Genomic DNA, 23,644 nt, shown 5'->3' with positions numbered 1-23,644 from the left:
GAAACCGTCCCAGCCAAACTATCACACACCTTCCAGTTTTGGTGTCATCTTCATAAATCATTTTTGCTTCATTTCCAATTTAATAACATCTTTCCTCTAGCAGGCAACCAGAATTGCATACAGTACTTCCAGTGTGGCCTTACCAATGTCTTATACAGCCATAACATGACGTCCCAAATCCTGTATTCAGTGCTCTGACCAATGAAGGCAAAGATACTGAATGCCTTCTGCACCCTTCTGTCTATTCCATCTGCCATTTCTCGACATGCTGACCCAGTTGATCAAGATCTTGTCCTCTGAGATAACCTTCATTGACAACGATACCACCAATTTTGGTGATACCTGCAAACTCACTATGTCTCCAAAATTCTCATCCAAATTGTTTATATAAATAATGAATAATAGAGATGCAGCACTTAACCTTGCAGACCTGGTCACAGGTCACCAGACTGAACAACTTCCTCTACCATCACCCTCTGTCTCCTACTGCCAAGCCAAATTTGTATTGGCTCGCTCTCCCTGGATCCTATATGATCTAACCTTGTCAACCCACCATGCGGAACCTTGTTGAAGGCCTTGCTAAAGTTCATGTAGACAACGTCTTCCATTCTGCCCACATCAATCAAGTTTATGGGACACAATTTTCCAAACATGCAGCCATATTGACTATACCTAATCAGTCCTTACCTTTCCAAATACATGCAGATCCTGCCTCTCAGAATCCCCTCCAACAGCTTACCCACTACTGATGTCAGGTTCACCGGTGTGTAGTTCCCTGGTTTTTCTTGCAGCCTAAGGATTGGTATAACATTAGCCAATACCCAGCCTTCTGGCACCAAACCCGTGGCTGTCAATGATACAAATATCTCTGTCGAGGGTTTTGCAATTTCTTCCTTAGCCTCACACGATATCCTGGGATACATTTAATCATGTCCCAGGGATTTACCTACTTTTGTGGTTTAAGACTTCCAGCGCCACCTCTTCTGTAATGTGGACTGTTTTCAAGACATCACTATTATTTCCCCAAGTTCCCTAACTTCCATGTCTTTCTCCACAATAGATGCTGACAAGAAATATTAGTTTATGATCTCACCCAACTCCCGTGGTTCCACACTTAGACAGCCATGTTGATCTTGAAGGGGCTTTGTACTCTCCCGAGTTACTCTTTTGCCCTTAATATACTTGTGGAATCTCTTTGGATTATCCGTAACATTATCTGCCAAAGGTATGTCGTGATCTTTTGCATCAATATCACTATTGACTGCTGTATAGCTTCCTTTATTAACAAAGCTGAACTGGATCATCCTGCAGCCCCATCTCTGTAATAAATATCAAGTCATAATCATTTTTTTTCATTTCAGATCAACTCATCTACCTTGTTACAAATGCTGCATACATTCAGATAAAGAGCCTTGAGCTTCGATTTGTTACCATTTTTGCTTACTCTGGGTTTAATCTCCACAGCATTCTTCGGTATAAATTTTCTGTCCCTTGCTGTCTCATTGTAATTATCGATTGCCTCTTCACTGCTCTGCATCTCTGTTCTCTTGTTTATTTATGATTCTTTTAAAGCTCCCCTTCAACTGAAAACCCCTCCTACACCTGCAACATTAGTTTGTTTAAAACCCTGTCTACACCCCTAGTTATATTATTGACTAGGACACTGGCCCCAGCATAGTTCACACAAAGCCGTTCCATCAGAAAAGCTCTCCTTCCCACTACTATTGCCAGTGCTCCATGAATCCGAACCCATTTAGATTAGAATAGATTCCCCACAGTATGGAAACAGGCCCAACAAATCCACACTGACCCTCCGAAGAGTACCAGACCCATTCCCCTACCCTATAGTAATGCCTGACTAATGCACCTAACACTAAATTACTCAGGTAATTTAGCATGGCCAGTTCGTCTGACCTGCATATGTTTTCGATTATGGAAGGAAACTCACACAGGCACGGAGAGAATGTGTGGAGTTTGCACATACAGTTGCTTGAGGCAGGAATAGAGTCTGAGTTCCTGGCGCTGTGAGGCATGGGGCGGCACAGTAGATCAGTGGTTAGCACCGTTACCTCACAGCACCTGGGGCCCAGGTTCGTTTCCATCCTCTGGCAACTGTCTGTGTGAAGTTTGCACATTCTCCCCATGACAGCGTGGGTTTCCTTCGGGTGCTCCGGTTTCCTCCCATAGTCCAAAGGTGTCCAGGTCAGGTGAATTGGCCATTCTAAATTGCCCGTAGTGTTAGGTGCATTAGTCAGAGGGAAATGGGTCTTAGTCGGCTATTCTTCGGAGGGTCGCTGTGGATTTGTTGGGCCGAATGGCCTGTTTCCATGCTGTAGGGAATCTAATCCATACTAACTGCTGAGTCACCACGCCGTCCGACATCCATTTCTCCAGCTTCAATCTATGAGTCCCACGCTTGCCCTCGAATCTTATACTAATTTTCTATGGCTCAGGAATTGTGGTGGAGGTTGTTATCTCTGTGGTTCTGCTTTGTAATTTAGCCCTGAGCTGCCTGTAATTCCTCAGCAGAACCTCTTTCCTAGCCCTGCCTTTGTCATTAGTACCTATGTGGATTTTTCCCCTTCACTCCAGATTCCTCTCCATCCCAGAAGAGATTTCATTACTCAAAGTTTCGGAGAAGATTTGTAGCTCGGGTGCTCGTTGTTGTGGTTCTGTTTGCCGAGCTAGGAATTTGTCTTGCAAACGTTTCGTCCCCTGTCTAGGTGACATCCTCAGTGCTTGGGAGCCTCCTGTGAAGCGCTTCAGTGATGTTTTCTCTGGCATTTATAGTGGCCTGTCTCTGCCGCTTCCGGTTGTCAGTTCGAGCTGTCCGCTGTAGTGGCTGGTATATTGGGTCCAGGTCGATGTGTTTGTTGATAGAGTCTGTGGATGAGTGCACTCTATCAACAAACACATCGACCTGGACCCAATATATACCGGCCACTACAACGGACAGCTGGAACTGACAACCGGAAGCGGCAGAGACAGGCCACTATAAATGCCGGAGGAAACATCACAGAAGCGCTTCACAGGAGGCTCCCAAGCACTGAGGATGTCACCTAGACAGGGGACGAAACGTTTGCAAGACAAATTCCCAGCTTGGCAAACAGAACTACAACAACAGATTTCATTACTTGGCAACCGGTAGGTTACACACCTTTTATGGGCTGTCTATCTTTGCAAAGAATAGTATCTATTCTTCTAACTATGCTTTCTCCTGTTAAACTGCAAGATCTCTCTTCTCCCCACTTGAATGGCATTCTCTTCCATGGTTTTGTGGTCAGGTGCAATCATTTGTCCTTACAGTTTGTACCCTTATCCACACCAGGAGCAAAACCCACTATCCTCCTTGCACAGTCCATGTGCATTCAAAATATGAGGATTGACTGGGCTATAAATGTCACATAGACTAGTTGGGCCTGTTATAATGTCATTATACGTTATCTTAAACTTTCCTGTGTAATGTAAATACAGAAATTTCAAAGCAAATCAAAAGTAATTCACTGGAAAGGTTAGGTTAAGTTAATTTGAGCAGCATGCATCTGCTGGGCACTATTACACGGAAAAGATGCTGGCATGAAATTTATGCTCTGGCCCTAAACTGGTGGTTCTGAAACCAACTGGTAAAATCACCTTTTAAAAAAATACTTTGCATATACAGGTTGTTCTGCTATAACCCACATTTCATTTGTAATAAAGGGTTGCTTGTTTTTGCTTGGCTAACTGTAATGACTTCGCAGGCACTTTGGTTGACCCCACTGCTGTTTGCTGTGTAGCAGAAATAATTGCTGTTTTCTGTTCAGCAATCTCTTCGAATAAGGCAGGATTGGGCTCTGATTTGAATTGCCATGGCTCCGTGAATCCTTATGCTAGCTTCAGGTTAGACACTAAAAGATTGCCATTGAACCATAGTTAATATCAAATATCCCTCTCCAAAAAAAGTAGTGCAAATACGATTGGTATGCTGTGCTTTGACGATCAATGTTTGGGTCTGGTTCACTGTTGAGTATGGAGTGTTATATTGGAAATATCAAGACATTGTTAATGTAACACAAGTCAAGTTATTCCATCTCTTCTCCAAAAGGTACTGATCTGTATTCATTCTGAGCATTTATCACGTTTGACTTTCTAAAAGAAAGGCTTGTATTTATGTTGCGCCTTTTATGATCTGTAGACACTTTTTAAAGTACTTTGAGTCAAGTACTTTAGAAGTATAGTCACTGTTATACTATAGTGTCAGACAATTTGTGCATAACAAGGTCCAGGTAATTTGTTTTTTATGGTGATTGTGGAATGATGCATAATGATCCTACCATTACAAAATTTAACCGATTTGTTTTCAAAGTAGATGCATAGGATTTTTAAATCTAGCTGAGAAATTGACAGTATGTTTTGACAGCTGATACTGAAGCACTTCCTCAGTGCGGAGTAGAGTACCAGCCTAGAGGGTGTGCTGAAGTCCCTGGATTCAGAGATCAAAGTGCTACCCACTGAATCATATTAGATTAGATTAGATTACATACAGTGTGGAAACAGGCCCTTCGGCCCAACAAGTCCACACCGACCTGCCGAAGCGCAACCCACCCATTCCCCTACATTTACCCCTTTACCTAACACTACGGGCAATTTAGCCTGGCCAATTCACCTGACCTGCACATCTTTGGACTGTGGGAGGAAACCGGAGCACCCGGAGGAAACCCACGCAGAGACGGGGAGAACGTGCAAACTCCACACAGTCAATCGCCTGAGTCGGGAATTGAACCCGGGTCTCTGGCGCTGTGAGGCAGCAGTGCTAACCACTGTGCCACCGTGCTGCCCATTGTAAATATCTTGGTGTAAAAGGTCATCATGTGTAGCTCTTAACAATGAGTATCTGATATTTGCTCAACAAGATGGGCAACTCCAATCAACCTGATCTTATGCATCTTTCATCCTGAGTCATTGACATCAAACAAAAGAACGTCTGTATTTTCTTGTACATCCCTAAATCTTGGATGCTGGTACCAATTCTGTTGTACCTTCTGATTTACTTCAAAACTGAGAAATAAATCTTGACTTCCTGGTATAGAACTGAGTTTTCTATATTTTGATTTTTAATAACTGGGCAGTTAGGAAAGATTGGAGAGTACAGTATCTATTGGATGTCTGTTTGTCAATTATGTTATCTGTTCTTTGACTGCATCATAAGGGATGTGACTTGGTAACATGAGACCCCACAACTGAATTAATTATTATTCCCCTTTCTGGAAATCTCAATCTTGGTACAGAAGTAATTAACTATAACAATCAACTATAACTATTGCATATTTATAGTAACTGTAATAATGAAATTCAGTAGTTTCAGCACAGAATCAAATTTGTGAACGTGTGATAAAGAGCTAAAAAATGTGTTGCTGGAAAAGCGCAGCAGGTCAGGCAGCATTCAAGGAGCAGGTGTATCAAAATTTCAGCCTTAAGCCCTTCTTCAGGAATGAGGAAGGTGTGCCAAGCAGGCTAAGATAAAAGGTAGGGAGGAGGGATTTGAGGGAGGGGCGTTGGGAATGCGATAGGTGGAAGGAGGTTTCATTCGAGTCCCTCCTCCCTACCTTTTATCTTAGCCTGCTTGGCACACCTTCCTCATTCCTGAAGAAGGGCTTATGCCTGAAACGTCGATTCTTCTGCTCATTGGATGCTGCCTGACCTGCTGCGCTTTTCCAGCAACACATTTTCAGCTCTGATCTCCAGCATCTGCAGTCCTCACTTTCTCCAACGTGTGATAAATCCAAGAGTAGAGTCAAGACAAAAAGAAAATACGACAATTGATAAACCGACCCATGTTATGAAATAATAATTAATTAAGTTTGTATTCTATTCTAACAGATAAGACTATATGTTACAAAAATAATACAAGGATAAAACTGAAGACTGTACATTTGAATATGTGTAGGGTTAGAAACAAAAGAGATATGCTGAAATAAGTATGATCTGGTAGCCATTGCATAGGCTTGGAGACATGGTGACCTCAATTATTACTTGAAAGGTACTGGACATCTGGGAAGAACAGGAAGCTAGAAGAAATTGGAGGTCTGGCATTGTTGGGTAATTATGGTATGAGTAGAATAGGCGTATAAGAAACAGGAACAGGAGGAAGTTGTTCAGCCCTCCAAGCCTACTTTGCCATTATATAGATCCTGGCTGATCCACCATTCCTCATATACTTGCTCTTAACCCAAAATTCATGATTCCCCAAATGGGGTGTAATTTTAAAGATCTCATAGAAAAGATTGCATTGTTTATGAACTGTTATTTCATATTGCACTGCATTTCATTCCAACTTGAATACAAATTGATTTGCAGACACACTCAAGAACAGAACCCATTGGCAACCTGGAGACTGCCATTACATGATTTGGATAAAGATTTGCCACATTTGCAGATGACACAAAGAGTCATAGAGATGTACAGCACGGAAACAGATTCTTCGGTCCACCTTATCCATGCCGACCAGATATCCTAAAGTAATCTAGTCCCATTTGTCAGCACTTGGTGCATATCCCTCTAAACTGTTCCTATTCACACACCTATCCAGATGTTTTTTAAATGTTGTAATTGTAACAACCTTCATTTGGCAGCTCATTCCATACTCACACCACCCTCTGCGTGAAAAAGTTGCCCCTTATTCTATCTCTTGAAATGGGAGGCGAAGTTGAGGAAAGTTAGGGGATAGTTAGTAGTGGACCATGTGAAGAGGAGGAAGGATGGAAATACAAAATTTGATAAATGTCCTAGTAATGGATGAGCATAGGTAAAGACATTAGTATGTTCATCAGGGAAATAGAAGAACTGAAGAAGGGGACCTGAGTAAGCATGGACCAAAAGTCATTTGAAAAGTCAAGCTCAGTTAGGACTCATAAAGGTTCCCTCAGCAATGCCTTTTGGTGGAAGCAATGCACTTGCTGAGGACGGTGGAATTTGTTCAAGAAAAATGGGAAAAGCTCAGGATTGGGAATATGGAGGCTTTGAAAATCCATGGTAGAAGTGATTAGGGAAAGGAAATTAGAAACTGTTACAAAGTCATGGAGTTGTACAGCATGGAAACAGACTCATTAGTCCAATTTGTCCATGCTGCCCAGATATCCTAAATTACTCTAGTCCCATTTGCCAGCATTTTGCCCTTTTCCCTCTAACCTTACTTATTCATATACCCATCCAGAAGTCTTTTATTTGAGTCAACCTCTGGCAGCTCATTTCATACATGTATCAATCTCTGCGTGAAAAAGTTGCTCCTTTGGTCCCTTTTAAATCTTTACCCCCTCATCTTAAACCTATACCATCTACCTTTGGATGCCTCTACCCTGAGAAAAAGACCTTAAGCTATTCGCCCTATCCATGCCCATCATGATTTTATAAACCTTTTACAAGGTCATTCGTCAGCCTCTGACACTACAGGGAAGTCGCCCCAGCTTATTCAGCCTCTCCTTCTAGCTCAAACCCTCCAACATCCTTGTAAATATTTTCTGCATACTTTCAAGTTTCATAACACTTTTTTTTATAGCAGGGTGACCAGAATTAAACACAGTATTCCAAAAGTGATCGAACAAATATTTTATACAGCTGCAGCCGGATTTTCCAACTCCAGTTCTCAATGCATTGACCAATGAAAGCTAGTGTTATCAAACGCCTTCTTCACCACCTTATGTACTTGCAACTCCACTTTCAAGCAACCATAAACCTGCACACCTAGATCTTTGTTTGGCAACAGTCCTCAGGACCTTGCCGTTAACTGTGTATGACCTGCCTTGATGTGCCCTACCAAAATGCAGCATCTCACATATATTTAGAAGGGCAAGGGCTGATTAGGGATAAAGTTAAAAATCTCTCAGCACTAAGTTATAGTCCAACAGGTTTATTTAGAAGTCAGACTCTAGCCTGGTGATCTGTGATTTTTAATTTTGTCAACCCCAGTCCATCACCAACATCTCCGCATCATGATTATGGATAGTCAGAATGTATTTGTGCATGGGAAATCATGTCTCAGTAAATTGAGTTTTTTTGAAGAAGTGACAAAGAAGGTTGTTGGAAGCAGAGCAATGGATCTTGTTTATATGGATTTCAGCAAGGCATTCAACAAAGGTCTGCTTGGTAAACTGGTTAGCAGATTAGCTTGTATGGAATTCAAGGAGAGCTATCCATTTGGATATAAAATTAGCCTGAAGATAGGAGAGAGAGAGGATGGAGGTAGATGGTGTTTTGGACTGGAAGCCTATGACCAGCAGTGTGCTTCAAGGATCAGTTCTTGTTCCACTGCTTTTTGTCATTCCTATAAATTATTTGGATGTGAACATAGGAGGAATAATTAATACATTTCCAGATGATACCAAAATTGGACAGTGAAGAAGGTGATCTCTGAGTACATGGCGTCCTTGATCACATGGACAGAGGAATGGCAGGTGGGACTTAATTTAGATAAAAGTGTGATGTTGCATTTTGGAAAGGCAAATCAGGGCAGGAGTTTATACACTTAATGGTAGGATCCTGGGGTGTGTTTCTGCACAAAGAAACCTTGGGGTGCAGGTTCATAGTTTCTCGAAAGTGGAGTCACAGGTAGACAGGGTTGTGAAGAAAGTGGTCGGTATGCTTGCCTTAATTAGTCAGTGTATTGAATACAGGAGTTGGGATTCATGTTGCGGATGCATTGGTTAAGGCTACTTTTGGAATATTGCATTCAGTTTTGACCTCCCTGCTATCGGAACGATGTTGTGAAACTTAAAAGGGTTCAGAAGAGTTTTACAAAAATGTTACTGCGGTTTGAGGATTTGAGCTATAGGGAGAGGCTGAGTAGGCTGGGGCTATTTTCCCTGGAATGTTGGAGGCTGAGAGGTGATTCCTGAGAGGTTTATAAAATCATGAGGGGCATGGATAGGGTGAGTAGTCAGAATCTTTTTGCCAGGGTTGGGGAGTCCAAAACATGTGGGCATAGGTTGAATGTGAGAGAAATCTATGGGGCACCATTTTCATGCAGGGGGTGGTATGGAATGAGTTGCCAGAGGAAGTGGTGGAGGTTGGTACAATTACAACATTTAAAAGGCACCTGGATGGATATGTGAATAAGAAGGAAGGGTTGAGAAGAATATTGGCCAAGTGCTGGCAAATGGGACTAGATTAATTTGGGTTATCTGGTTGACATAGACGAGTTGGACCAAAGAGTCTGTTTCTGTGCTGTACAACTGAATGACTCTAGACCTAAATTGAGTAAGAGAACTCATAAGCTGATATCCTGGAGAGTGCACACCCTGGAAAGCCCGCCTGCATCTGGTTTGGAACAATTAAATTGCTTAGCAACATCCAAGTCAGAACCAGTCAAAATAAACATCTGGTTAAATGATCTCAGCTAGACTGAGCGCCTGTAGTGGGAAACCTTTTTCAGAATAATGTTACAACTTCAGGTCCGGTCTTATATGAGAAGCAGCAGGTTCATTTACCACTGATTGTAGCAAAAGGCTCGGGCCCATAAAATTGGTTGAGTAAAAGTGATTGCCCCAAGCAAAGGTCACTGCCAGATACTGGCTGGGTCAGGGTCCTCCAGGGCGACCAAAATGATATTGTTGGTGAGAAGGTATATCTGGTGACCAGCATTGGATGCAGACATAGCTGCGTTGGTGGGGTAGTGCCCACAGTGCCAATATGGACAAAAATTATCACCAGCAGCTCCCCACATCCGTGGGAATAGACAGGCAAACCCTAGGTTTGGTTCATTGGCTTAGTCATTGAGGACACCTACTCAAAATGGCTGGGAATGTATAGAGTTCATTTGCCAAAAGGGGGGGACCATAAGACCAAAAGACATAGGAGCAGAAATTAGGCCATTCAATCCACCGAATGTACTCAGTCATTCAATCATGGCTGATACGTTTCTTAACTCCTTTCTCCCCATAACCCTTGATCCACTTAATACACAATAATCTATCTATCTTAATCTTAAATATATTCAATGAGCTGGCCTCCACAGCCTTCTTTGGCAATGAATTCCATAGATCACCACTGTCTAGCTGAAGAAGTTTCTCCTTATCTCCGATCTAAAAGATCTTCCCGTTACTGTCAGACTATTCCATTGGCTCCCAATCTCTCCTACCAGTGGAGACATCTTTCCAACATCTACTCTGTTCAGGTCATTCAGTATTCTGTATGTTTCAATTAGAGCCCCCTTTATCCTTTAAATCTCCATTGAGTATAAACCCAGAGTCCTCAAACGTCCCTTGAATGTTAAGCTTTCCATTCCTGGGGCCATTCTCGTGAATCTCCTTTGAACATGCTCCATGGCCAGTACATTCTTCCTGAGAAATGGGGATTGAAACTGCACACAATACTCTAAATATGGTCTGACCAGAGCGTTATAGAGCCTCAGAAATACATCCCTGTTTTTATATTCAAGTCCTCTCAAAATAAATGCCACCATTGCATTTGCCTTCCTAATTACTCACTCAGTTTGCAAGTTTACATTGACAGAATCCTGGACTCGAACTCCTAAGTCTCTTTGCACTTCAAATTTCTGATTTTTCTCCCCATTTAGAAAATAGTCCATGCTTCTATTCCTACCAAAGTGCATGACCTCACACTTTGCCACATTGTACTCCATCTGCCACTTGTTTGCCCACTCTCCTAACCTTTATTCCTGATGAAGGGCTTTTGCCCGAAACGTCGATTTCGAAGCTACTTGGATGCTGCCTGAACTGCTGTGCTCTTCCAGCACCACTAATCCAGCATCTGCAGTCATTGTTTTTACCTCACTCTCCTAACCTGTCCAAATCCTTCTACAGCCTCCCAACCTCCTCAATGCTACCTGTTCCTCTACCTACTTTTGTGTCGTCTTCAAACATAGCCAGAATGCACTCCGTTCTTTCATCCAGATCGTTAATGTATAAAATAAAAGCTGTGGTCCCAACACTGACCCTTAGGAACACCACTTGTCACTGGCTGCCATCATGAGAAGGACCCTTTTATCCCCACTTTGTGCTTTCTGCCAGAAGTCAAGCTTCTATCTGTGTTAACACCTTGCCTCTGACACTATGGGCCCTTATCTTACTCAGTACTCTCCTGTGTGGCACCTTGTCAAAGGCCTTCTTCAAGTCCAGGTTGATAACATTCATTGGCTTTCCTTGGTCTAACCTGCTTGTTACTTCCTCAAAGAATTCTAGTAGATTTGTCAGGCATGACTTCCCCTTGATGAACCCATGCTGACTTTGCCCTATTTTACCATATACTTCCTAGTATCCAGAAATCCCATCCTTCACAACGGATTCCAGGATCTTACCCACAACCAAGGGTTAGGCTAATGGGTCTGTAATTTTCTATCTTTTGCCTTACTCCCTTTTTGAACAGGGATGTCATGTTAGCAATTTTACAGTTCTCTGGGACTCTCTCTGATTCTAGCAATTCTTGAAAGATCCCCACTAACGCCTCTACCATATCTTTAGCTATCTCCCATAGAACTCGGGGGTGTAGTCCATCTGGTCCAGGTGTTTCATCCACCTTCAGGCCATTCAGTTTTTCTAGCACCTTCTCTTTAGCGATGGCTACCATACGAGGTTTACCCCCTTATTGTCTTGAATTTTTGAGATATTGCTCCTGTCTTCCACAGTAAAGACTGGCACAAAGTAATTATTAAGTTCCTCAGCCATTTTGTTGTTCCCCACTACAATCTCTCCAGTGTCCTTTTCCAGTAGCCTAATGTCCAGTTTGCCTCTCTTTTGCTCTTTATATATCTGCAAATGGTCTTAAAGTTTTCCTTTATATTGCTGGCTAGCTTCCCCTCATATTTAATCTTTTCCATCCTGATTTCTTTTTTGTCGTCCTCTGGTCTTTATCAACTTCCTAATCCTCTGATTTCCCCTTGCCCTTCACCATATTATATGCTTTCTCTTTGCTTTTATGCTGCCCCTATTTCCCTGGTCAGCCATGGCTGCCTCATCCTTCCTGCACCATGCTGCTTTTTCCTTGGGATGAAGCTCTGCTGTGTCTCCTGAATTACTTCCAGAAACCCCTGTCATTGCTGTTCCACTGTCTTTCCTGCTAGGCTCAGCTCCCTGTCAGTTCTACCCAGCACCTCCCTTATTCCTCTGTAGTTGCCTTTATTCAGCTGTAATACCGCTACCTCTGATTCTATCTTCTCCCTCTCAAATTGCAGAGTAAATTTAATCATATTATGATCACTGCCTCCTAAGGGTTCCTTCACCTTAAGCTCCCTTATCAAGCCTGACTCATTCCACACTAAATCCAATACTGCCTGCTCCCTGGTGGGCTCCACTACCAGGTGCTTCAAAAAGCCATCTCGTGAACATTTCACAAATTCCCTTTCCTACAATCCACTACCAACCTGACAGAATACCATCTTTTGCAGTACATGGTCTCCCAGAAGTTTTTGTCTCAGACAATGGCCATCATTTAGAGTCATGGAGATGGACAGCACGGAAACAAACCCTTCGCTCCAACTCATCCATGCCAACCAGATATCCTAACCTAATCTAGTCCCACTTGCCAGCACCCTGCCCATATCCTTCCTATTCATGTACCTATTCAAATACTTTTTAAATGTTGCAATTATACTAGCCTCCATCACTTCTAGCAGCTCATTCCATAGACACACCACCCTCTGCATGAAAAAATTGCCCCTTATGCCTCTTTTATATCCTTCCTCTCTCACCCTCTAGTTCTGGACTCCCCCACCCCAGGGAAAAGACCTTATCTATTTATCCTAACCATGCTCCTCATGATCTTATAAACCTTTATAAAGTTTATACCCCTCAGTCTTTGCCCATCAGCCTCTGCCAAAACAGCATACTTGTTTGAAATGAGGATAGCCACAGAAGATTCGTGCACTACCTGACTACCTCTCTTACCTTTCCTGGAGTTAACCCATCTATGAGACTGTGTATATGCAGCTTTTCTTCCTTCATATAACTGCCATCCATCACACCCTCTGCTCTTGTAAATTCCTCATTGCCTCTAACTGTCGCTCCAACCTATCCATTTGGTCTGCTAAGATTTGCAACCAATGGCATTTATTGTAGTTATAATCCTCAGTAACACATAAAATTCGACTGTTTTAGAATGTCAAATAGCATTCGGCATATAAGGACAGCTCCATGCTATCCGTCATCTGTTGGAAAGAGCAGTCCAAAGTTTGAAGACAGACTTAAAGAAGCCACCCACGGCTTCACTTTATACTAAATTGTCCTCGTTCCTATTTGATTGTGAGACCACCCCTCATGCAACTACAGGGATAGCTCCAGAAGAGTTGCTAATGGGGAGAAAACTCTGCACTGGGTTAGATCTGATCTTCCTGGACCTGGGCGGGAGGGTGAAACAGTATCAGGAACACCAATGCAGGACACAATGCTCCTCAGAGAGAGAGAGAGTTTACTTCAGGGGGCGATGTTTGGTTCTCTAAATGAGTAAGAGGCATGGTTGATGCAAATTCAGGTCCCTTGATGTACAAAGTTAAAGTAGGTGAGGCTGTCTTGAACAAGCCCATAGACAACATGAAAGCTGCAAATCCAGTAACGAGGCAGGAGCAAAATGTACTCAACCCCCTTAGAACAGCTGGATCAGCTGTTGGAACCTGCGGGTTCTGCCCCCATGTCTAGTGTTGAAGAAACCAGATTCTGAGATGGACACGGCTGATATTGCAGCCCTGACCCCTTTACCATCTGAAGAAAAAGATGAATTACTTCTGAGACACTCTGGGGGCAAGAGGCAGGCTATGGTCCAGTACACACCACCCGTATCTGAGGCTGAGCCAGAGGAGTCAGGCCTGGTGCAAAAATCCCCCAGGAGAAGTGACTGAAAAAAAAAGAGAATAGGTCTGCATCCCTAGACTCTGAGGGTGAGGGATGTAATGATTGTCACAATGTCAGCCTGGTGTACCTCAGAATATGAGTTTCCTGATTGGACCAAATCAGGAAACCCTGACCAACAGATATAAACAAGAGTATCAGAGGTTCTGTTTACCCTAAAGGCTACCTCTGAGGAAGCCAGACCAGTGTAAAGGACTATGCATGTGTAAGCAAAGGGTGACTTGGTGACAGGATACTGGCCTTTCTGGTGTTATTTCACACTTGGAGTGTTATCTAATGTCTGAGACAACAACTGTAGGGGTTGTTTATAATTTGCCTGTAGACCGAGTTGACTTGCTCCTGTGGAATGCAGGTCGTTCTGCTATGATGCACATTTCGTCAGAGTGAATTGGCTATAATGTAATTGATGAATTGTGGACATTGTTTGGATAATGCGAATGTTTTACACAATGGTTGTAACAATTTTCTACTCGTGATCTTCTACAGCATGAGTTTCAAAGCTGGTTTCCATAGCACCATTTTCTATAGCACGAGGTTGCAGAGGAAGGTAACTGTTACGTTATAGCAGAATGACCTGTGATTTGTGTAGAGTGAAGGGAAATAGACAGTTGTGTACACCAAATAAGGATCATTGGTTTTGTTGATATCCTGACTAAATAACTTGGATATTGGAATAGCAAGTGCAATTTTAAAATTCATTGCCAAATTTGCAAGTCAACAATTAGTATGAATGATACCAATTGGTTGCAACTGGACATAGACCAGTAGAATAAAAAGACAAGTGGCAAATAGAATTTAATGCACAGAAATATATGGTGATGCATGTAGGCAAATATTTTAGGACAGGGTAATACTGTATAGACTTAATAGCATGGTCCAAAAGAGCATGTGGTGCCAGTGGGAGATTGGGACTTGTGCACATGCATCCTTGCAAGTGATAGGATTTATTGCAAGAGTAATTAGAAAAGCATTTGGGAACTTGGGCTTCATCATTATTGACATTCAGAACACAAAAACAAGGAAGCTATGTTAAACCTTTATAAAGTTCACAACTAGGGGTTGATTTTAATACAGGTCACTGCATTTAAAAAAGTGAAAATTTGTTCAGAGGTTGCTGAGCATAATTGTGAAAATGGTCCCTCAATGAGGGATTTAGTTGCACTTTCAATTTGGTGAAGCTGGTTTTGGTCATCTTGGAAGCACAGATGATGAGTGAGATTAGATAGATCTATACAAAATTTAGACAGGTTTGGATCTGATCGACAAATGTAAACTATTTCATTAGTTGATAGTATAAAATTAGTAGGGACAGTTCTAAGATTTTGTGCGAGATGCAGAAGGATGTGAGGAAAAACCTATTTATGCATAAAGTTGTAATGTCCTGGAACCTGTGCCCGCAGAATGGTGGGCTGAACCCAATTAATGATTTCAAAGGATGTTGGCTGGACATTCAGGGAAGGCGATGCCGTAGTGGTATTATCACTACTGCTAATCCATTCTGGGAATCCCAGGTTCTAATCTTGCTGTGTAGATGGTGTAATTGGAATTCAATAAAAATCTGGAATTAAGAATCTAATGATGGACCATGAATCCATTGTTGATTACCAGAAAAAACATATCTGGTTCACTAATGCCATTTAGGGAAGGAAACTGTCTTACATGTGACTGCAGACCCACAGCAATGTGAATGACTTTTAACTGCCCTCTTAACTGGGCATTTAATGATCGGCAGTAAGTGCTGGCCTAGTCAGCAATGCCCTCATCTCCTAAATGAATAAAAAAAGCATCGAAGTGATTAAGTTTGCAAGATCATGCAAAATAAACGGAACGTGTGTAGACTTAATGGGTTGATGGTATTGTCAGTGCCGTAGTAGCTCTGACAGTTTTTCCAGATGACCTTGAACATTGCTGAATCTTCATGGAGACTGTTTTGATAGGTGTGCAAATTTTACTGTGATACAACTGATAGTGGATTGAACTTTTTTGGTTTTAATTGTTGCTCTCCGGGTCTCATTTAGAGAATTTAGATTTGTTCATTTCAGGTAAGAGAAGAAAAAGTCGTGCTGTCTTATTGCTAAATTTAACATCAGGAGTAAGATTTTAATATTGAAGCTTGCATCACATTTGAATGTTTCATTAAACTTCTTAACACTTCTAAATGTATACAAAAATTAGAATTGTGTTGTGTGCAATTAGCATAATATTTTATAACAATGCAGTTTCTGTCTCTCACTTCTTTATCCTTCTTCATGTACAGCTTCCCGCAGATTTCACCAAGTTACATCTCACCGATAACCTCCATCCACAGGTGACACACGTCTCCTCCAGCCACTCAGGATGTAGCATCACCAGTGACTCTGGCAGCAGCAGCTTATCTGACCTTTACCAGGTAAGTGTTTTTTTTAAATTAGAATGCATAGTGCATTTAATTTAGGAAGCATCATTTCCCTAAATCTTATCATGTTTTAGCCTTTGAAATGGCTGCAATGTGACCATGTGTCTGTGTAGAGATGATTTAATTTGATTTATTATTGTCACATGTACAATTGGTTCTGCATGTTTCTTCAGCACGAATTGGCTATAATGCAATTGAAGAATTTAGACCATTATTTGTAAAACGCAAACTTTCTTACCTGTATTGGCTATAAGGTGATTCTGGTCCAATTAGTTTAAATGGTGCTGCTATTATATGATTTTCTTATAAAGTGGGACCACAGGAGAATGGAACTATCGCGTAAATCTGAATAGACCAAACTGAGATACAGTGAACGTTATTGCTTTGCTAATTCTACAGGCAGATTGTACCCAACAAAGTACATCAGGTAACAAAGTAGAATATAGAATATAGTGTTGCAGCTGCAGAGAGAGAGGTCATCATTACCAGTTGAGGGGTCCATTATGATAACAGCGGTAAAGAAGCTGTTCTTGAATCTGATGATTGGTGTATTCGACCTTTTGGTTGCTTTCCTGAGGCGATGGGAAGCAGAGGTGGAGTCAACAGATTGAAGGCTGGTTTGCATCATGGATTGGGCTGTGTTCGCAACTCCCTGTAGTTTCTTGTAGTCTCGGGAAGAGCAGTTGCCATAACCATGCTGTGATGCACCCAAACGGGATGCTTTCTGTGGTCCTTCTATAAAAATTGTTAAGAGTCTTTGTGGACATTCATTTTGTTTAGCGCCGAAAAGAATGATTAAACTGACGGGGAACCACGTCACATTTTCAGCTCTGATCTCCAGCATCTGCAGTCCTCACTTTCTCCTCGAAGATTTTAACCTACTGCGAATCCTCTTGCAAGGATGCCTTCCTTGAAGAAGCTCCCTTCACATTTTCAGCTGGGCACCACATCATTACACCTAGCCTATTTGTAACTCCTTCGTGGATGTGAATATTGTTAGATGTACCTGTGTTTATTGTCTGCTCCTATTATTCCCTTGCAATGCCACCACCTTGAAACACTGCTTTCTGAGAGGTATGGGTGCAGCCATAGTGCTAGGAATGGAGTTCCAAGATTTTGTTGCTGCACTAGTGAAGGAATAGTGATATGTTTCCAGATCAAAATGGTGTGTGGCTTGAATTTACAGGTGGTGATGTTCCCACCTACCTCGGTGGTAGGTGTCACAAGTCTGGGAGGAGCATTAGCCAGTTGTTGGACTATGAATATAGATTATATGCATTGCAGCCACAGTAAACCTGTGCTGGTGAAAGTGAATGACTAATATATTGACTCGGTTACCTGTCTTGGGGATGATGTTGACCTTCCCATATGTTTTGGATCCACCCTCTTCCCAAATGAATTGAGTATGCCATCACACTCTTAATTTGTGTCTTTGAAATGATGGAGATGCTTTATGGAGTCTGGAAGTGAGTTAATTACTGCAGAATCCCCATTTTCTGACCTTTATCTGGCTGCTCCAGTCATGTTTGCTGTCACTGATTACCTCCAAAGATGTTGATGGTGCAAGTTCTAGTGATGGTAATGTCACTGATTGTCAAGAGGTGTCTAGATTTTTCTCTTACTGGAGATGGTCATTGTCTTTTGCTTACAAAGTTGCAAATGTTACTGAATCTTTTTTAGCCCAAACCAGAATGTTATCAAAGCTGCGCTGCGTGCAAGGCTAAACTACTTCTTTATCAAAGGTCTTACAAGTGGGATTAAACTGTGCACTAATCAGTAAACATCCTCACTTCTGACAACAATAGAAGGAATGTCATTGATGAAGCAGCTGCACATGGAATAACCACTAACATCTTTGTGATGGACATGACTATCTAGTGGAGGTTTCCCCACTTATTCCGATTGAATTCCATTTCACTGCAACCAAAAGAGAAAATGCTGGAAAATCTCAGGTCTGGCAGCATCTATAAGGAGAGAAAAGAGCTGACATTTCGAGTCTAACTGACCCTTTGACAATTAGACTCGAAATGTCAGCTTTTTACTCTCCTTACAGATGCTGCCAGATTGCTGAGATTTTCCAGCATTTTCTCTTTTGGTTTCAGATTCCAGCATCCGCAGTAATTTGCTTTTATCTGTTTCACTGGGGTTCATTATGCCATATATGTTCAAATGCTAACTTGATCTCACCTTGCCTTTTGAATTCAGCTCTTTTATCCATGTTTGAGACAAGACTTGCATGAGTTTCCCAAACTAAACTGCACAGAACAGGTTACTAGTGAGTAGACATTGCACAGTACTACTGCCAGTGAGATCTTCGACTTTTTTGTCAATTATTGTGTGTTGACTAATGGAGTGTTAATTAGCCAGATTGTATTTTCTTTGCTTTTTTCTATTACTTTTATTTAAGACCAGATGTACTTGGACTAATTACCACATTGTCAGATGGATGCCAATCTTCTAATTGTACAGAAACAGCTTGGCTAGGAGTGCATGTGGATCTGCCGCACTTTAGCTAGGATGTTGTTTGGACCCATGGTTCCAGTGTGTTCATCTGCTTGCATGGAGTCAATTAAATTGAATGCAGACCGAAATGTCATTCAATGATGAGTCCTGCAGAGGAGGCAGAGTTGCATCATTGGTAATTGCAAACATTTCAGTCTTGCTTTTTGCACTGATATTTTTACATTTTAATAAGTGCTGTTGTAATAGAATAGACGTTATCATATGTCCCGGAAATTAAATTTAAAAGCACAATGTTTTAACAACTCAATGTAATCCTATAATAAATAATTGAAGTTTGTGTATATTTCAACACCATTAATTATTCTATTGGCATCATCCTACTATCTCTCATTTGTGCTCAAATGCATTACCCTTTGCATGACCTTAAGAGAGAATTATGTATGTCAAAACTTTTTATCTCGCCTGTATAATGTTGAAACTTTTCTTAAAAGCAAAATGCAGTGGATGTTGAAAATCTAAAATAAAAACAAAAATACTGGAAAAAACTTAATAGGTCTGGTACTATCTGTGGAGGGCAAAACCAAGTGAACGTTTCAAATCCATTGAGTTGTCTTCAGAACTTTCAACTGAAGAATTAATTTAGGCTTGAAATATTCTGTTTACTGTCCACAGATACTAACAGACTACTGCATTTCTTCAGCATTTTCTATTTTTATTGATATATTCTTATTGTCTCTTTTATTATTTTAACCATATCTTTCCATAGTGAAGGCGCCGGAATACAGACTTCCAATTACAGAGGAACCTCGATTATCCAAACAAGATGGGCGGGCACTTTTGTTCGGATAATTGGATCGATTAACCAAATAATCAATGCCTCTCTTCTGGGACTCAAGAGTTTTATGAAGTTTACTTTTTCCTTGCTCTGCCTGCCTTGCTTTCTATCTCTGTCTCCAGGGTTTGTTTCTGAGCAGAGACACACACTTCCGTATAAGGGACCTGTAGCATTGCTACAGTTCAATGGGATTGCCACAGGGAGCACTTACTAAGTCCGTTCCCCGTTCAGGAGACCTCGGCAGCAGCGCACCCTGCTTAAGGTCTGACCGACCTTCTCTCCCCCCCCCCCCCCCCCCCCCCCGCCCCCGCCACACACACACACACACACACACCTTTTTACTGCAATGCAATGTTTTGACAGGTTCCACCTTTGTCTTGCACAGGGCAATGTTGGAGAGGTTATCTGGGGAAGGGGAGTTTAGGGGCTCCCTGTAGAGCTCCAGGGAAAGTGTGAAGAGAGAGAGGGGCCAAGTGGTCAGTCATGTGGAGACGGCACCTGGGCTCCCATTGATGTCCAGCACTGGATTTGGCAGCATCTCACTAAGCCAAGTTTGTTTTTTATCATTGTAAACAAAAGACGTAAACACCTCTTTTTTAATATAATGTTTCTATTAGGACCTTGGGATCTCCTTCTGATAATCTGAAATTTGGATAGTTGATATTTGGATAATCGAGGTTCCTCTGTATATCTTTATTCCGTTGTTTTCTGGTAAGTGCTCTCGGGTCAGATATACTGTGAGTTAAGTACAGTACAGCGTCTTTGCTGTAATGTGGCAACAGTGTGGCTTTGTGCCAATTTTAGAAGAGGAAGATCACCATGAAACAGTAGTGTTTTTCTCAGCTCACAGAGATTTTCCAGGATATACTCCACTCTCACATGACAGCTCTGTTGTTTATATACAACTGCATGGGTTTCACTCTGAACTACTATGACATAAGTTTGTTTTAGTTGACCCCATGTTTAATGAGGTGGTATCTTGCTGATTCCCCACTCCAGGGAATCCTTTATTATGTATGTAAAAATTATAAATATCTCAACTGAATGCAGGTTTATATCATAAACATGACAGAGATTATGTGGTGGTCAGTGGAATAGAAATCAGATGCCATGGCTATTCACTGGAGGCAAGAGTTTAAATCCTACCTATAGGTGGTGAAACTTAAGTTCAATTAATAAATCTGAAATTGAAAGTAAATCTGAGCAGTGGTGACCATGGATCAGTAATTGATAGTTGTAAAAAGCTGATCTAGTTTGCTAATTTCCTTTAGGGAGGGAAATCTGCTGGGTTGGCTTACCTTTGATTTCAGACCAACAGCAATGTTGCCTCTTAATTGTTTTCAGGCGTGACTAAGCAAGCCACTCTGTTCAAGGGCAATAAGGATAGGCTGTTGCCCTAGGCAGTGATGCCTTCATCCTATGAATAATGAAAAAATGCTCAGACCATTGAAAGTAGTAATTTCCTCATAAAACCTATGTGTTATATTTGAGATCTGTGTATCATTTTGTTCCTTATTAAATGAATTTATATTCTATTTCAAATGTATTCCCCTTTCTCAGTTGTTTCTGTCCATTTCTTAATTTTGATAATCTCTTTTATCATTTACCATACCATTCCTAGTTTACATTCAGTATTTGTTGTCTGAGATAAAAATTTCAAGCATTCAAGATGCTGATAGTTAGACATCATTTATTGTCAATCTCTAGTTATCTGCTCCACATCATAAAGTTAGAAGTGGGGATATCTGTGATTATACAATGTTCACTTTCATTCATAATCATTCAAATAATGAAATGGCCCATTCCTGAATCATCTGATGCGTGACTAATGTTCACAGCTGGGTGTACATTGCCATTTGTTAATTGTGACTGGATCAAAATCTAGGACCTCCTTCCCAAACAGTACAGTGGATGTACATTCAAAAGCGTGAAGTCTTCAGCTTTGCTGGCAAGCTTCATCATGAGGCATTTTATCAAGCACTTGAAACTCCACATATAGTACTTCAACTACATTCCCTCATCAAACCTCTATTTTCTGGTTATTCAAGGAACATAGGCTTCATTGGCTGGCCAAGCATTTCATGTCCATCCCTGTTCCCCTTGAGAAGCCAGTGGCGAGCCTTCTTGAACCATTGAATTCCATTTCTCGCAGGTACACCCTGCGTGCTGTGAGGCAGAGATTTCAGGCTTTTGACCTAGCAACAGTAAAGGAATGGTAATATATTTCCAAGTCAGGATGGTGATGGCTTGGAAAGAAATTTTTATGTGTTAATGTTCTCTTGTATCTGTTGCCCTCATCCTTCGAAATGGTGGAGGTCCTAAGTTTGTAAGGTGCTGTCTAGGGAGCCTTGAATTTCTGTAATATGTCTTACAGATAGTACGCAGTGCTATCACTTTTTGTTTTGGTAATGAAGGGAGTGAATGTTTGTAGATGCCTTTGAATGTCAAGATGAGATGGTCACATTCTCTTTTGTTTTGAGAATTGTGTGGCATGCATGTTACTTGCCAGTTGCCAGCCCAAGCCTGGATATTGTGCAGGTCTTGCTGCATTTGGACATAGGCTACCTCAATGTCTGAGGAGTACTAAATGCTGCTGAACATTGTGCAGTCATCAGTGAACGTTAGCACTTCTGATCTTATGATGAAGGAAAGTCATTAATGAAGCAACTGAAGATGCCTGTGTTTAAACACATAATGAAGTTAATCAGACAATTTACTTTTAACAAATCCATTTTGTCATTCCTTTGTTAATTCACATGATTGTTAATTATGTCAGGATTATCATTCTTGAATTATTTCCCATCACCAAAGTTAAATGGACTGGCCTGTAGATCCTGCATTTGTCCTTACATGCTTTTCTTGAATGAGTGTGGTATTCAAGATTTGTAATTCTGCAGCTCCCTCAAAATACCCCTTTATCGCATGGATTTGAAGACCATACACCAATACTTCCTCAGTTTTCATTGTAACATCCTTCAAACTCCTTGGGCAATTCTCAATTAGTCTTGATGATTTAGCAATTTGGTTTGTATGTAGACTAAACTACTAGAAGAAGTGTAGATACAGGTATAGTTACCTTTAAGACATTTTATAGGTACATGAATAGGAAAGGTTAAGAGGGATATGGGTCAAATGCAAGCAAATGGGACTAGTTTAGCATTGGATATGTGGTTGTCATGGATGAGTTGGATCAAAGGGTTTGTTTCCATATTGTATGACTCTATGACTCTTATGCTACACGTAGCACTCTATATGATGTTGAGAAATCGAAATACTGCAAAGACAATGCATGGGCATTGACAGTATTCCAGCAGTAGTGCAAAAGACTTGTACCCAGAAGTAGTCATGTCCTCATTAAGTTGTTTCATTACAGAAACAACACTTATAATATATAGGCATAGCATTGGCCAGAAACCGAACCAGACCAGTAAAAATTCCATGACTACAAGAGAAAGCCAGAGTCTAGAAATTACATGTAAGCTTGCCTTGTCTTTCCCAAAGTCTGATTGCCATCAATAAGACCCAGGCGAAAGTGAGTACTACAGATGCTGGAAATTAGAGTCAAGAGTGTGGCGCTGGAAAAGCACAGCAGGTCAGGCAGCATCCAAGGAGCAGGAAAATCAAGTTTTTGAGCAAAAACCCTTCCTCAGGAATGAGTCTGGGAGCCTCTGGGATGGTGAGATAAATGTCTGGGGGGGGGGGGGGGGGGAAGGTAGCTGAGAGTGCAATAGAGTCATAGAGATGTACAGCATGGAAACAGACCCTTCGGTCCAACCTGTCAATGCCGACCAGATATCCCAACCCAATCTAGTCCCACCTGCCAGCACCCGGCCCATATCTCTCCAAACCCTTCCTATTCATATACCCATCCAAATGCCTCTTGAATATTGTAATTGTACCAGCCTCCTCCACATCCTCTGGCAGCTCATTCCATACATGTACCACCCTCTGCGTGAAAACGTTGCCCCTTAGGTCTCTTTTATATCTTTCCCCTCTCAGCCTAAACCTATGCCCTCTAGTTCTGGACTCCCTGACCCCAGGAAAAAGTCTTTGTCTATTTATCCTATCCATGGCCCTCATAATTTTGTAAACCTCTATAAGGTCACCCCTCAGCCTCCG

General features: G+C 41.5%; 1 protein-coding gene across 10 annotated transcripts in view; it reads left to right on the top strand.

Annotated features, from left to right (window-relative positions):
• rapgef2b (Rap guanine nucleotide exchange factor 2b) overlaps positions 1 to 23,644 on the top strand; it is a 389,412-nt gene that overhangs the window by 240,622 nt on the left and 125,146 nt on the right. For all 10 annotated transcript variants that reach the window (XM_072584246.1, XM_072584244.1, XM_072584245.1 and 7 more), the window contains one exon: positions 16,090 to 16,221. In XM_072584246.1, the coding sequence (XP_072440347.1) occupies positions 16,090 to 16,221 (132 nt within the window). The remainder of the gene's footprint in view (positions 1 to 16,089; positions 16,222 to 23,644) is intronic.

The sequence above is a fragment of the Chiloscyllium punctatum genome, chromosome 14 (genome assembly GCF_047496795.1).
Source record: "Chiloscyllium punctatum isolate Juve2018m chromosome 14, sChiPun1.3, whole genome shotgun sequence".
Taxonomy (NCBI): domain Eukaryota; kingdom Metazoa; phylum Chordata; class Chondrichthyes; order Orectolobiformes; family Hemiscylliidae; genus Chiloscyllium; species Chiloscyllium punctatum.
The sequence above is the reverse complement of the archived record's forward strand: the minus strand, read 5'-3'. Positions and strand labels throughout refer to the sequence as shown.